The 14,679-nt window shown below is 38.1% G+C and overlaps 1 protein-coding gene across 7 annotated transcripts in view; it reads left to right on the forward strand.

Moving 5' to 3' along the window:
• The window catches only part of NTRK2 (neurotrophic receptor tyrosine kinase 2), a 545,280-nt gene that overhangs the window by 232,877 nt on the left and 297,724 nt on the right, over positions 1–14,679 (forward strand). For all 7 annotated transcript variants that reach the window (XM_058445160.1, XM_032164403.2, XM_032164410.2 and 4 more), the window contains 3 exons: positions 7,087–7,223; positions 7,738–7,870; positions 11,098–11,403. In XM_058445160.1, coding sequence (XP_058301143.1) covers positions 7,087–7,223; positions 7,738–7,870; positions 11,098–11,403 — 576 coding nt within the window. The remainder of the gene's footprint in view (positions 1–7,086; positions 7,224–7,737; positions 7,871–11,097; positions 11,404–14,679) is intronic.

The raw sequence follows: 14,679 nt of genomic DNA on the forward strand, positions 1-14,679 counted from the left end.
ATATTGATTCTTCCAACCCATGAGCATGGAATGTTCTTCCATTTGTTTGTGTCCTCTTTTATTTCATTGAGCAGTGGTTTGTAGTTCTCCTTGAAGAGGTCCTTCACATCCCTTGTAAGTTGGATTCCTAGGTATTTTATTCTCTTTGAAGCAATTGTGAATGGGAGTTCACTCATGATTTGGCTCTCTGTTTGTCTGTTATTGGTATACAAGAATGCTTGTGATTTTTGTACATTAATTTTAGTGTACTGCTTTGCTTTAATTTTCTTAGAGATCAGGTTTTATCTCCTAAATAAAGCAAACCACACAGTGGATCGTTGTTTTTCTTTATCTTCTTAGAATGTCAAATGAAGTTGTTTTTTCTCATCTGTCAACTGCTGTTTAAATTTTTGTGTTTAGAAGTTATGTAGCACCTGTCACTATTGTGACATGGCTCACATGTGCTTAGAAGTGCAGTTTCAAATTTGAGCTTGCAAAGTCATTTTGCTAACTTTCTGTCATTTTTGCTACCAGGTATAAAGCAATCACTTCTAAATAGGTCAGGCTCATTTTGGCTTCATTCCTGTTTGTGGAATATAGCTGTTTAGGAGGCAAAGAACTTGGAAGATATAACAAGGAGATAGAAGGGTAGAGGGGAAGGTTATAGAATTTTAGTATTCTGTTGAGAGAGAATTAAGAGATAGGTCAAGTGTTTATTTGTTTTAAGTTCTTTCATGTGTGCACAAATAGAAGTGAGAGGAGAGAAGGCAGAGAACAGACAACATTATAATTTACTTGAATATTTTTATACATGTGGAAAGATGACCCAACATGAAATGAACAGAGCTCAGGATCACTGAAGCAAGCTGAAAACAAACACAAGCAAGGCCTACTGGTGATTACTAAAAAATATTAGTAAAACCCAACCTTAACCCATCTTATTTGTTGCCAAACTGGGTTAATCCAAAATGACTAGAGATTTGTTTTTCCTTAAGAGAAAGTGAGGGCCTACACACTTTGAATGAGTGACTGAAGCACCTAGTCAATTTGGTCAACTCTCAAGAAGTATGCACTAATAGGTGGGAACAGAGACATGGAAGATCCCAGCAAAGGAGGCAGCCAGAATGCTCTGGTTAAGGCCCTGGACAGACAGATGTGGGCCAGGGCCAACCCCACTCACTAGCTATTTAGTCATAATATTTGATAGCCTTAACTTCTTCATCTGGAAATAGAAATATTAATGGCATCTACCTTCTAGGATTTTTAGGATGATTGATAAGGTAATAAATGGAAAATATTTAAAACAGAGTCTAGCACATACCAAGTACCCAATAAATAATAGCTATTACTATCATTAACAAGAATAGATTTAAATGTATTTTACATCTGAATTTAAATATATGTATATCTTATATTTTGTCAAATTGCTTGAAATAAAAATAAAGCCACAACAAACATTATAATCAAAGAACTGATTATGTACTCAAATCTGCTTGGGGAATGTAAGATCAATGGAATTTAAATGGATTTCTTTATAGCAGGAGTTCTCAGAACTTTTAATTTTCTAATGTATGTTGTGAACCCCAGAGTTTCTTACAGAGCCTCCTTCTCCTTCTTCTTCTTCTTCTTCCTCTTCCTCTTCTTCTTCTTTCTTCTTCCTTTTTTTTGTAATCTTGGATTTTTTTTCCATCTAGAATCTCAATAAATTAGAGTTCTGTAAGACACACTTTGGGGAAAATTTGATGGACAACTCAGGTCCATATCAGATTTCAGAATAATAGTTGTAGGAACAAAAGCCCATTCAACAATTGCCCAACACTTATGGTATAAACCCCTGTCCTTCCAAGTGTGTTCTGTGGAACAGCGAGTTTATTAGAAATGCAAATTCTTAGGCCCCAACTCAGACCTATTGGAAAAGAACTACATCTTTAACAAGATACCCTGGTGATTCATACACACAATAGTTTGGGAAGCTTTAGTGTAAAGAAAGTCAACATTTTTCACTGCCTGGTTGATGATTTTCTGCTGAGGTCTACAGGCCAGTACATCCTTCCTGAAGGAATCCAGATCAAGAGACATTTACGTGGAGGTATCTGTCTGCGTGGGAAGCTGGTCGTCTCTGATCTCCAGCGAGGTTCCCCAGAGTGCAAAGGAAGACAGCTGTAGGGCTTAGAGTCAGGATCCTTTTACAGTAGAGCTAGCAGCTCTTGGAAGCGTTGCTGGGCTTTGCTGTGTACTTGTGCCGATTTCAAATCTTGTTAAGCCAAGAAGTAGTGCCTGGCAAATGGTTGATTCCGCCTTGGCTATTCATGCTTCCCAATTCATTTTTATTGTGCTAATTAAACCTCAAGTGATATTTCAAGTACGGATTGTTTTTTCCATTATTGAATCTTTGGCCAGCATATTAACGCTGTAGAATTAACGTGAGTCAGATGCTTACTCATTTGTGGAAGACTTTACATTTAAAAGATCTAGACTTGGCCAATTTTGCTCAGATTCCTTTGGAAACTGTGATGACAGGGTGATACGATTTCTCTATAAATAAAGAAGACTCACTCTTCTGCAGAATAGACATGTAATTATTTTTAAATGAAACAATTCCTTTATCAAGGAATCATAAATACCACTTTATCGGTGGTATTTATGGTCCATGATGAAATGGATGTGTACAGCTTGGGAGGTAGTGGTGAAGACCCTGAGCTTTGAGTTCAAATTCTAGGTCTATATGTACTCGGACAATGTTGGGTAATGTATTTGACTTTCCAAAACTCATATACTTCATTAATTAAATGAGGGCAAAATACTTATCTTCAAGAATGGTTCTAAGGATGAGGTAAAACAAGGTACTAGGCAAGAATATCTGGTAAAGTGAATCCCCAATAAATGATAATATTAGTATTACTATAATTAAATGCTTTTAGAGCTGTTAATTATGTAAGCTTAAGTTTGAAAAAAAACCCCACATTAGATTTTATAGGAAAAATTAACATTATGACATAACATTTCCTACTGAGAATCTCTTTATTTTAACCTTTCTCTCCTCAGAATTTCCAAACTACTAGATACATTTATAAAGGTAGGAAATTCATCCCATGGGTTTGTACTTGAAATGCCAAGGTGGGTGTCTTTAGGCTTCATCGGTGGGGTCTGGCTATGGAGGGGTCATACCTTGAGAACAAGCACCATGACAGGCCTTGACTCTGATGGTCACCCCAGAGTCAGCAGATAAATCTATAAATACAGAAAGCAGAAGAGTCGGTCGGGCACGGTGGCTGATACCTATAATCCTAGCACTTTGGGAGGCCGAGGCGGGTAGAGTGCCTGAGCTCAGGAGTTTGAGATCAGCCTAGGCAACATGGCAAAACCGCATCTCTACCAAAAATACAAAAAATTAGCCAGGCGTGGTAGTGTGTGCCCGTAATCCCAGCTACTCAGGTGGCTAAGGCACAAGAATCGCTTGAACCCAGAAGGCAGAGGTTGCAGTGAGCAGAGATTATGCCACTGCACTCCAGCCTGGTTGACAGAGCAAGACTATCTAAAAAAAAAAAAAAAAAAAAAAAAAAAAAGGAAGAGGGACAGTCAACAAAGCACAAACACTTGCAAGCTGAAAAAGCAGATGGATGAGTAGTAACTGACTTAAAGGGTGAGAATACTTGTTACCAAGTTGACAATGGAGAAAGCCAAGGGGAAACTTGGTTTATATGGCAGAACTACTACAATGCTTAGGGCGTGAGAGTACAGGTAGCATCAAACACCGTATTGGTTGAAAATCTGCTAAGCCCAGGTGACTGCACCTCTCCTGCCTCAGCAGAAAACTGGTGGCTTAATTCTCTAAAGTGGATAAAACAAAGGTTCTGAGAAACTCCAGATAGAGTGAGGCCATGGGAACCATAGAGAATATGATGGATTTACATACTGAATATTAATATTTCCAGGCCTCTTTGTCCTCCAAGCAGGAAACTGGAAGAACATTATTTGAATAATTTGACCACCCCCTTCCTCAAAATGATTTCACGATCCTGACATCAGGTGGTACCGAGTAAACAGGCCAATAATATCGTCCTACAATGAAGCTGACAATTCATAAATTTGTGCAATGCTTCTAGTACCCCATTCTTAAAGATGTATGAACAGCCAGACAATTGAGGAAAGCTTATATTTGAAACACAAACACAAAAGCACCAAAGAGAGAAAGAGAGGAAAAAAAAATTGCGAGAAATAAAGCCAATATAGAGAAAAGAAAAATTCAAGAAATGATTATAAATATTTCATAGACATCATAAGAGATATTGCATCCATGGAACAAGAAGATGGTGCTATAAAAAAAAAGAACATTCAGGAACAAAAGAAGAGCCTTGGGAATAAAAAATATTACAGAGGAATGAACAACCTTAAAAGGGGGCTTTAAAGATTAATCTAAAAAAATCTCCCTGCAAATAGAGCAAATAAATGAAAAGTTGGAAAATAGGAAAGGATTAGAGAATTAAATGGGCTATCTATAAGGTCCAACATCCAAACAATAGTTCTAAGTGGTAAGAAAGCATGTGTTGTAGTTATATTGGCACATTTTCTTCCTTTCATAGTGATACATATAACAGTGTTGCAACCTGTAATTAATACCATTTTAAATTTGATGAAATAAAGTAAGTATTGCATATTAGATGGTTCTGGTGTTAGTAAGGCTTGCATACTCATAATACTCATAATCTTTTTTTTGACATGGAGTCTTGCACTATTGCCCAGGCTGGAGTGCAATGATGTGAGCTTGGCTCACTGCAAGCTCTGCCTCCCGGATTCAAGCGATTCTCCTGCCTCAGCCTCCTGAGTAGCTGGGATTACAGGCACCCATCACCATACACGGCTAATATTTTGTATTTTTTAGTAGAGATGGGGTTTCACTATGTTGGTCAGGCTGGTCTCTATCTCCTGACCTCGTGATCCACCCACCTCAGCCTCCCAAAGTGCTGGGATTACAGGCGTGAGCCACCGCACCCGGCCACTTACTCATCATAATCTTTATGTCTCCACTGAGACAATTACAGCACATGAAAAAATGTGAAGACAGAGTATGTTGAATGTGGTGGGGGCCATGGGGAGGGCTGGCATTCTGTGTGTAAGCGAGCCCATATCTCATCTTCCACAGTGGGAGGTCAATAGATACTGCTGAAACAGGAAAACCAAGAAGTAGCAATAAAGAATGATACTTAGTGATGAGCAGAGCAATACCAAAAGAAGAAGTTAAAAGAGATGAAATGGGTGCCTCTGAGAACAGGAAATAGGGCCACATGGGTAAGGTGGGACTACAGTTTTTCACACGTAATAGCTTGAATCTTATTCATAAGTTTTATAGAATTATCAACTCTTCAAACTTTGTGACTAAATATTTGATTTTTGAAAAACAAAATTAAGTATATATATATTTTTAAAAGTCACCCAGATTATGCCGTTGACTTCAAGGAGATTTTTCACTAAGTAAGCCCATTTCTTCTATTTTGCCTTGATGTGCTCCGTAATAAACTGAACAGCTTAATTGTCACAGAAGTTGTGAAGAAAACACATTGAGAAAAACAACAGACTCATCTAAGGCCACAAAGTTAGTATGTGCTGGGTTTAGGGTGTGGGGCTAGTATGACACTCTCTGTTAATCATTGTTATATATTTCATTGCCCTGTATAACTCTGGCTATTAGGGGCTTTTTTTTTTTTTTTTTTTTTTTGAAACCCCATGAAAGATGTAACATTGGTCTCTATTGGATGCTTACGGGAAGGAAGAGTTTGGAAGGGGGTCTCGCTGGCCCCTGAAAGCCAGATCTTATTGGGGAATCCTCTCCCAGTGGTGGGAAAACCATGAGATATAGACTGTACAAATCTTATTCCGGTCTGATTTCACTAATAAAGAAAGAAAGATGGCTTTGCTGGTAAGAATACATGATAAGAGAAAGGTTTATCCATAATAATGTGAAGATGAAGGGTCAGATATTGCCAGGTGGGTGGGTTAATTGCAATTTAATGGCTGTTGAAAATGAATCGCCTTCTTTGACCTCCAGGTTCTGATCTGAGTTAATGATGTATCATAGTTCTGCAAGACATAGCTGTCGGGTGACTATAGTCCCAAGCAGAGTTCCTGACACCAAGAGAGGGACAGACTCCACTGGCAGGTCCTGACATATTGTTATACCCTCTAAGACATACCTACATGTAAAAATTACCATGATTCTTTTGCAGTTTAAAGCAGTGTCCACACTCAGTTGGTGTGATAATTTCATGAAGTGATAGCAGCATCCCTAAAATTACACATAGCTTTTGAAATATAAAAGTATAAAAATGATGCTTTGCTGGACTATTAAAAAATGTTTACGAGGTTCAGAATTTCATCTGATAAATACATTCTCAGAGTCTTTCCAATAAAAAGAACTTCTCACTGAAATGAGTCCAACCCATTTTCATTATATTCCAAATAAGATAGCAATTTTACCTATAATATTTGACTATGATTTATATAACTTTGAAACTTTCTAACACTGCAATAGTTCAAACTGCCTATCTTTGAAAAATGCTTTGAAACTACATTTTCTTCAATAGAATGAGTCTTTCAAAATCTGTGTCTGGTAGAGGGTTAGATTTGTGAGAGTTACTTAAAGCAAAAAACAGATTTTTGCAAGAATAAAATAGATGAATCTCACCCTTTTGTGTTCTTGAGCATTAGTAAAAAATGGGGGATAGGAGACAGGAGGAAATAAAAGACACGATGTCAGTCCTTATGTACAATCTCTGTTTATGTGCAAAAACTGGATTAGTAACTGTAGAACAGAAAAAGAGGCGGAAGACAGTTCTTTATACTAGTGTACTTGAAATAAAAGGTTATTTGGCAATAATGCTTTAAGAAATGTGCATAATTTATTTTGAAATCTAATTATAGCTTTTTTTGGCTTATGGTAAATCTATGAAGCTGATCAAAGTGGCACTTTTTCGGATCAACATAAATCAGCCTCAAAAAGCAATTAAAGATTGATTTTTAAAGCATAAACAGTTTTCAATTTATTGCTTTTATTTTGATACTGCATTTAACTATTTGCATATGCCTCTGTTTACTTTTCTTGTTCCATAGGTTTGCCGTCTGCAAATTTGGCCGCACCTAACCTCACTGTGGAGGAAGGAAAGTCTATCACGTTATCCTGTAGTGTGGCGGGCGATCCAGTTCCTAATATGTATTGGGATGTTGGTAATCTGGTTTCCAAACATATGGTAAGGCTTGTGTTTGGCTGTGTCTTAATAGAGAGACAAGAGTGTTTCAGAATGTGAGAATGTATTAAACCTAGTGATGATCATTTGATATTTTATAGGGCTACAGATGGAAATTTACAAAGAGTTTTTGATGTACATTCACTTTCTACTTATTCTTAATTAACAAAGACTAACGCAGGCTTGCATTTTAGTTATGCATACCTAAGAGAGCGAGGAGTCTTTATATCCCTACTGAGCTCTTTGTATCATCCTGAACAAAGCGAGTGACTTTCCCTGTGGTCTTCTCCCTTGGAGGGAATTTAGGGATCAAGTCAACCTCATGCACTTAGCAACCGAAACCTAGAGAAATAGAATGACTTCTGATTTACTTCTTTGCCTGAGCCCAGTTCAGGCAGAAAAGCTTTTCTAATGCTATATATACATATTTTCTCTAGTTAGGGGAAGAAATCCCAAATCTTGTCACTTTGGGATCAATCCTAATCGAGGTTATTTTTGTCTGTTAATTCATTTATAGAATGAAACAAGCCACACACAGGGCTCCTTAAGGATAACTAACATTTCATCTGATGACAGTGGGAAGCAGATCTCTTGTGTGGCGGAAAATCTTGTAGGAGAAGATCAAGATTCTGTCAACCTCACTGTGCATTGTACGTAATCAGACTGGCATGTGTTTTTAATAGCAAACGATCATGGACGTACCTATGTTTGTTGCTGGGGCACTCTGGGTGCTGCTTAAATTTGTTAAAAAAAATATATGCAGTGTTTTGTGCATACTCAATTAAGAAACATTATCAGCCTCTTTTACTTGTTCAATTTCTGCTTAATAACTCTTGCTCATGCATGATTTTTCTTTTAAGCTTCTTTTTCGATTTTGAGCTTGTCATTTTGTGCCTTCCTCTGTCTTTTTTCTGATAGAATAGATTTTGGGCTGGTTGCTCCCTCTTGTTAATGTTTTAGCTTAAATTTTCGTAAACCAGTTTCTAAAACTTTCTTCCTCTATAAAAGCAATATGATGCTTTAAAGTTATGATACCTAAAGTATTTACTAGCTGTTCACAAATGCCTAATTGTAATGTTGATAAAATAAAACCTCATTCTTTTGATATCAAGTTTCTGTGAGAAGGTAGGATTAGTCCTACTTAAATTACTGAAAATTATTATCACCTGTAGAAAACTTTTATTATTGTTGTTTTAAATTTCTGTATACATTGAATCTAAGTTCAAAGATATCCATCTTTTTAATTAAACATAAGTACATTGTTTTTCAGTATTGTAACTAATACAATATACATTTTGAAATTCCAAATTATGGCTTTTAGCATGAAGGTGTGTATTCAGTAAAAACTATATAGGTGCTTCACATCATTGTAAATTCTGAGCTGGCACGGTATAAATTAATTACTCCATTTGAATTAGAATTTGGATGAGAAAAACATGAATGTGCATGTGTGTAAGTGTGTGTCTGAGTTACACACGTGTAGACCCATGGCCATAGCTGTTATCAATATGCTGGTTAACACTCACTCATAGCACACATTCAGTATGTGATTGCTGGAGTGAATGATTGAAATCATCAGCTGTAATCCTTTATCACTGTTAGTACAATCACTATGCCCAGTGGGTACTAAACTCATAATTCTCATCATTTTGACCCACTCAGAAGCCTGAAGTCAATGTTATCTCCAAACATATGCAAGCACTTTCAACTGTATGTCCTTAAATCAGCACCTAACCCAAAATTCATTTGAGCATGGTGGAAGGAATGATGGGCCCTGGGTTTGGGGACCTGGGCTGGTGGGAGGAAGGTAAGTGTGGCCCCTGCCCCACTGTGGTCCTTGTGGTGGTTGGTTTATAGCACAGATCTACAAGTGTGTGTATCTACACATGCATGGACCTTATTTTGTGTTTTATATATATATATATATAGTACCCCCAAATTATATTTAAATTGAATTTTTATAGATGAAGTCACATATTGAAAACTTTTGTTTTCCAAAGACTATTTTAAGGAGGCCTGTAAGAAATATTTGGTAAAGCAAACAATTAAACTTTGCCAATTTAAATGTAGTAATATCACATTTCTCAGAGTGAGGGACATAGTCACAACATACATGTGCAGAGTTCAGCTGCACAGGTACTCAGTTGAGAGGAATGTCACTGGTAACTTGAAATCTTTCTGTAAATTATGAAAGTGAGTTCGGTCCTTTTATCAGCTTTGCTTCTTCCTAGGTAGTATTGTGGGAGGATTTACCTGAATACAAGTAAGGGGGTAATATCAGATTACCTGCTTTCTATTAAAAATATCCAAACTTGAGTTTTTTTTCTCAGTTTCAGGTTAATATCTGTATGGTCACTAGGCTCTGAAAAACTGACCTTATCTGTCATAGTTTGGACAAAGAGCAGAAGCAATAAATGATAAATAATATTAACAACTGGCCGGGTGCGGTGGCTCACGCCTGTAATCCCAGCACTTTGGGAGGCTGAGGCGGGTGGATCACTTGAGATCAGGAGTTCAAGACCAGCCTGGGCAACATGGTGAAACCCTGTCTCTACTAGAAATACTAACATTAGCTGGTCACGATGGCAGGTGCCTGTAATCCAAGCTACTCAGAAGGCTGAGGCATGAGAATCGCTTGAACCTGGGAGGCAGAGGTTGCAGTAAGCTGTGATCGCGCCACTGCACTCCAGCCTGGGTGACAGAGTGAGACTCTGTCTAAAAAAACAAAAACAAACAAACAAAAAATATTAACAACCAAGATAACCAGTGCAGAGACCCCACTCAGAGGGTATGTCTGTTCTCTGGCTACAGTACCTTAGATTTTTTTCTCCTCTTGTTTGATGAACACATACAGTCAAGAAGCAGTGCCTGAGAGGGAAGGGCCACTGGATTAAACATCAGGATTCAAGATTCTTGTTCCAGATCTGCCTTGCTCAGTAACCTTGATGAGCTCACTTAACCTCATTGCACTTTGGTTTCTTCATCTGAAAAAATGATGCTGTTAGATATCAAAGGTCTTTTCCAGTCCTTGATTTTGTAATTACCAAAGTCAGACTACGTTAAAATGAAGATGAAGAATTTTAAATACCCTCACTTAGGATAAGTACTCTGTTTAAAGATTCTACTTGATAATGTTTGTTTCCCCAAAGCATAAAGTGCTTTATATCTAAAGTTGAAATAATCCCTACTCTGTCCAGGCTCAGATTGGACCCCAAACATTTAAAGGATCCAAACATTGGCATCTAGGATCCTAGCAAAAATGGACAACACTATAATGAAATGTGATACTTTCAAAGAGTATTTGCTATTGACAATCAGTAATAAATGTTGATTTGTTGTATTTATAATAATTCATCAGCAGCAGCAACATTTATTGCATTGATCAGTTTTCGAAGTTATGTGAGATCAGGGCTTCAGGTAAAATTTTAAAAGTCATTTTTGTTATTTAGGAAAGAAGTGCTATCAAAAAGTATTCATTATTTTATTATTTTGAGTTTTTTTGGTGATGAATCTGTATAATATCAAGATACAGATATTAGAAACCAAAGTCAACTCCAAATGAACTCTTTCCACTGTCAGAAATCTCTTGGATCTGTTTGGAGCTGGTTTTCACTTATACTGAATAGACTTGAGAAATGACTGTGATGCATGGGTCTTAAGTAGAACAGAGAAAGGAGTCTCTCTGAAGCTCTCTGTAGGGAGTTAACATCCACCCTGATGATGATACTAAATACTGATGGATTCCAGAGTTTCTGATCGTGTGTTTTTCTAAGCCAAACAATGGTTGAGTAAAATTCCCTATCAATGACACAGACATCTCGAGATGGGGAGAATTCTGAGCTTTCTGATGCTATTAACTCTCTCTTTTTCAATTTAGTTGCACCAACTATCACATTTCTCGAATCTCCAACCTCAGACCACCACTGGTGCATTCCATTCACTGTGAAAGGCAACCCCAAACCAGCGCTTCAGTGGTTCTATAATGGGGCAATACTGAATGAGTCCAAATACATCTGTACTAAAATACATGTTACCAATCACACGGAGTACCACGGCTGCCTCCAGCTGGATAATCCCACTCACATGAACAATGGGGACTACACTCTAATAGCCAAGAATGAGTATGGGAAGGATGAGAAACAGATTTCTGCTCACTTCATGGGCTGGCCTGGAATTGACGATGGTGAGTAACTGACGTGGGGAGAAGATAAAGTCTATCATTCACCTATTGACAAAATCATGTATACAATAAACCATCCCCAAACCTAGTGGCTTAAAACTCCATTATTTAGTGTTGCTCATGGATCCATAGGTCAGTGGAGTGGTTTTATTTTGCATGTATTTATTGTGGGATTCAGGGTCATGAAGCAGCAGCTACATAGGAGATGTGCTTGTTATGATAAGTGCAGAGTGAAAGAGGACAACTGGAACAATGTGAGGCTTCCTAAGGCCTACATTCAGGGCTGGTGCACTGGACTGTTTCTTCAGCTTATCTGCCATTGGCCAAAGCAAGTCACAGGGCCAAAGCCAAGTTAAGGGGCAGGGAGTTGTACTCCTCCCAAGAAGGTGATGAGGAAATTAATAATTTTGAACAGTTATCTGATATACACTGGATTAATAACTACTCCAGGGTGCTTGGGTATCTTATGAGAAAAGAGTTGTTATTATTATTATTACCATCATGGTTGCAAGGGTTTAATGAGATTTTGTACCTACAATGGCAAAACCCATGCAAAACCGCAAGCACAGGAACTGTGTTTGGTTGGCTCATGATGCATTTAAGATTTATTTTCTAGCCTCTTACCTAATTCAAAAAGGAGAATTCTGGTTTCTCATCCATGGGTGAGAAATTAGTGTTTTGGACTGTTTTGCTTACCTGGGCTGACTGAGCTGAGTGATTCTTTTATTGGCTCCTGAGCTGTTTTTCTAGGAGTGGTAATAGTGCCTCTCTGGCCAAAGGCTAGGACTGCGGAAAGGATGGCTAGCACCAGGGGTCTACTCTGGGCACAGCAGGAGCATGTCAGTGTGAGCTTCAGGAACAGTGGGACAAGTGTCATGCATTTACCTGCTTCAGATGCTGTCCTTCCGTGGAGTGTTCTTACCTACTCAGTCTCATTGCCCAAATGCTTGCTACCGATGTGGTGGCCAAGGCCTGTGTTTGGATGTTGGGAGCTGTACATGAATAGAGTTCCTCACCAGAGTAGCTCTGAGTCAGTCAAAGTCATGCAAAGATGACTTGGCGGAGAGAAGGGAAAATAGAACCCTGGAGACTTGTAAGGCAGGGGTTGCTTGGGCTGCATGTACCTGTGTGGCTCCCAGGGCCCCACCACCAGCAAAGGTGATCCATGCAAAGCTATCTCTGCAAAACAATAAACAAGAATGCAGTCCTTCTCATTACATGATAAGTTCCTATTATTTTGCTCTTTACTAGACCTCTTTTTAAATGCACAAGCTTGCTTAGTATATTCAAAATGTGATTTGGAATATGTGTTTGATTTACAATCAGCAGCCCTTCAGGAGCACATAAAAGAAGCAATATTTGGACGCAATACCCAGACACCCCTGGCTGTTGCTGTCTTTTCCATTAAATCTTCCTCTTAATTGAGAGTTTAGCTGCTTGGCTATGGTTGCTGTAGTAAATCTCTAGCTTGCAGTGTGCAGGAAGTCATGTTTGAGGGAATAACAGCTTCATAGTTAAATCCAGAGACACTGATTTAGGACAGTAGCTTTTTGCTTGTTCTTACATAAACTTTTTACTTCTGAATAATTTTAGATCTGTAGAAAAGTTGCAAAGATAGTATAGAGCATTCACAGACTTATCACCTCCCCCACCATTGTTAATATCTTACGTTACTGTGGTACATTTGTCACAAATGAGAAACTAATATTGGTACATTACTAATAACTGAACTTCAGACTTATTTGAATTTTACCAGTGGCCCTTTGAAACTCTTGGGGGCAAAACTTGATTCAGAGTGAAGGTCTGCAGTGAAAAGCTGTCAGAAGTGGTCTGAGTCTTTTGATATCAATGCACAGTACTGTCGGTGTAAAGCCAGAAGCTTCTGTTTTGGAAAGGATTTTGATGTCTTTCCTTTTGAACATTTCTATATGGTACTGATATTTGGTAGAGCTGAACTCTTCTTATCCATGGGGCCTCACTTTCATTGATCATTTCTGTTAGTTTTAACTTAGCTTGTGATGGGGAAGAATTATTTTCTGGTATAAGAATAACTTGGTGTTTCTCAAACATTCCCTTTAAAAGAAATAATTATTTATAAAAAATACAACTTAGGCTAAATTTTATAAATATATTTCCTTCCCTTCTTTCTTTCCATCTTCTTGTTCATGAATTTGTTAGGTCTTTAAGATATTAATATCTGCTTTTATAAAAGGCTGGTTTTTTTTTGGTTCTCTTTAGGTATTTACTTAAGTGTCAGCTATCAAGGAGTAATAAATGAAAGTGGAAATGAAGGAGACTTGGCCCAGGGTGACAGTGGATATAAATGGCCCTAGTGGGCTATAAACCAGTGTGACCGATTAGAGATTGACCCCACTTGGCTTGGGAAATAGAATCGTTGTAGCTATTTATGAGACTCACAGCCATAGCACACAGACAATGACCTTTCTTAGAATTGCTTCCTTTCTCTCTTAACGTCCTTTAAAACTAAAGAAAAATAAACAAATGGCAAAAGAGAAAAAAATTCCCTGCTGGTCTAACGTACATTCCAAGTTAAGGACAGCAGGTCAAGTTTGGCTTTATATTCCATTAATACTTCTACTATTATCATATAGTAATTGATGAAGAAGTTTAGCTCTCACAAATATTTTTTATAAGAAATTTCAGCTACTTTCTCCCAGTTGTTTTGGTAAGATCCCCCCTTCCCTTTTTGTATTTGTTATATTGGAAGTTTCCTGGCTTACACGAAAGCAGGCAGCCTGGGCTCACTGTGAAGCTAGTTGCATTTCTATACAGAGCCATAATTAATGTGACATCTCTGATGTCCCTTAGAGTATGTGCACCTCATTCAGCTTAGAGCAGATTTCTGCTCAGGCGCACTGGCTCATGTCTGTAATCCCAGAACTTTGGGAAGCAGAAGTGGGCAGATCGCTTGAGCTCAGCAGTTCAAGATCAGCCTGGGAACATGGCAAAACTCCTTCTCCTCAAAAAAATACAAGAATTAGCTGGATGTCGTGTGTGTGCCTGTAGTCCCAGCTACTTGGGAGGCTGAGGTCAGAGGATTGCTTGAGCCCGGGAGGCGGAGGTTGCAGTGAGCCGTGATTGTGCCACTGCACTCCAGCCTGGGTAACAGAGCCAGATCCTGTCTCAAAAATAAAACATAAAAAATAATTTTTTAAAAAGAACTAAGATTTCCATGGGATGGTCATTTTGCTTAGGAACTTGTTTTTGAAAACAGAGAATAAAAACTGTTGAAAGAAACTGAAGCATAAATAAACCAAA

Source organism: Hylobates moloch, unplaced genomic scaffold, assembly GCF_009828535.3.
Source record: "Hylobates moloch isolate HMO894 unplaced genomic scaffold, HMol_V3 SCAFFOLD_10, whole genome shotgun sequence".
Classification (NCBI taxonomy): domain Eukaryota; kingdom Metazoa; phylum Chordata; class Mammalia; order Primates; family Hylobatidae; genus Hylobates; species Hylobates moloch.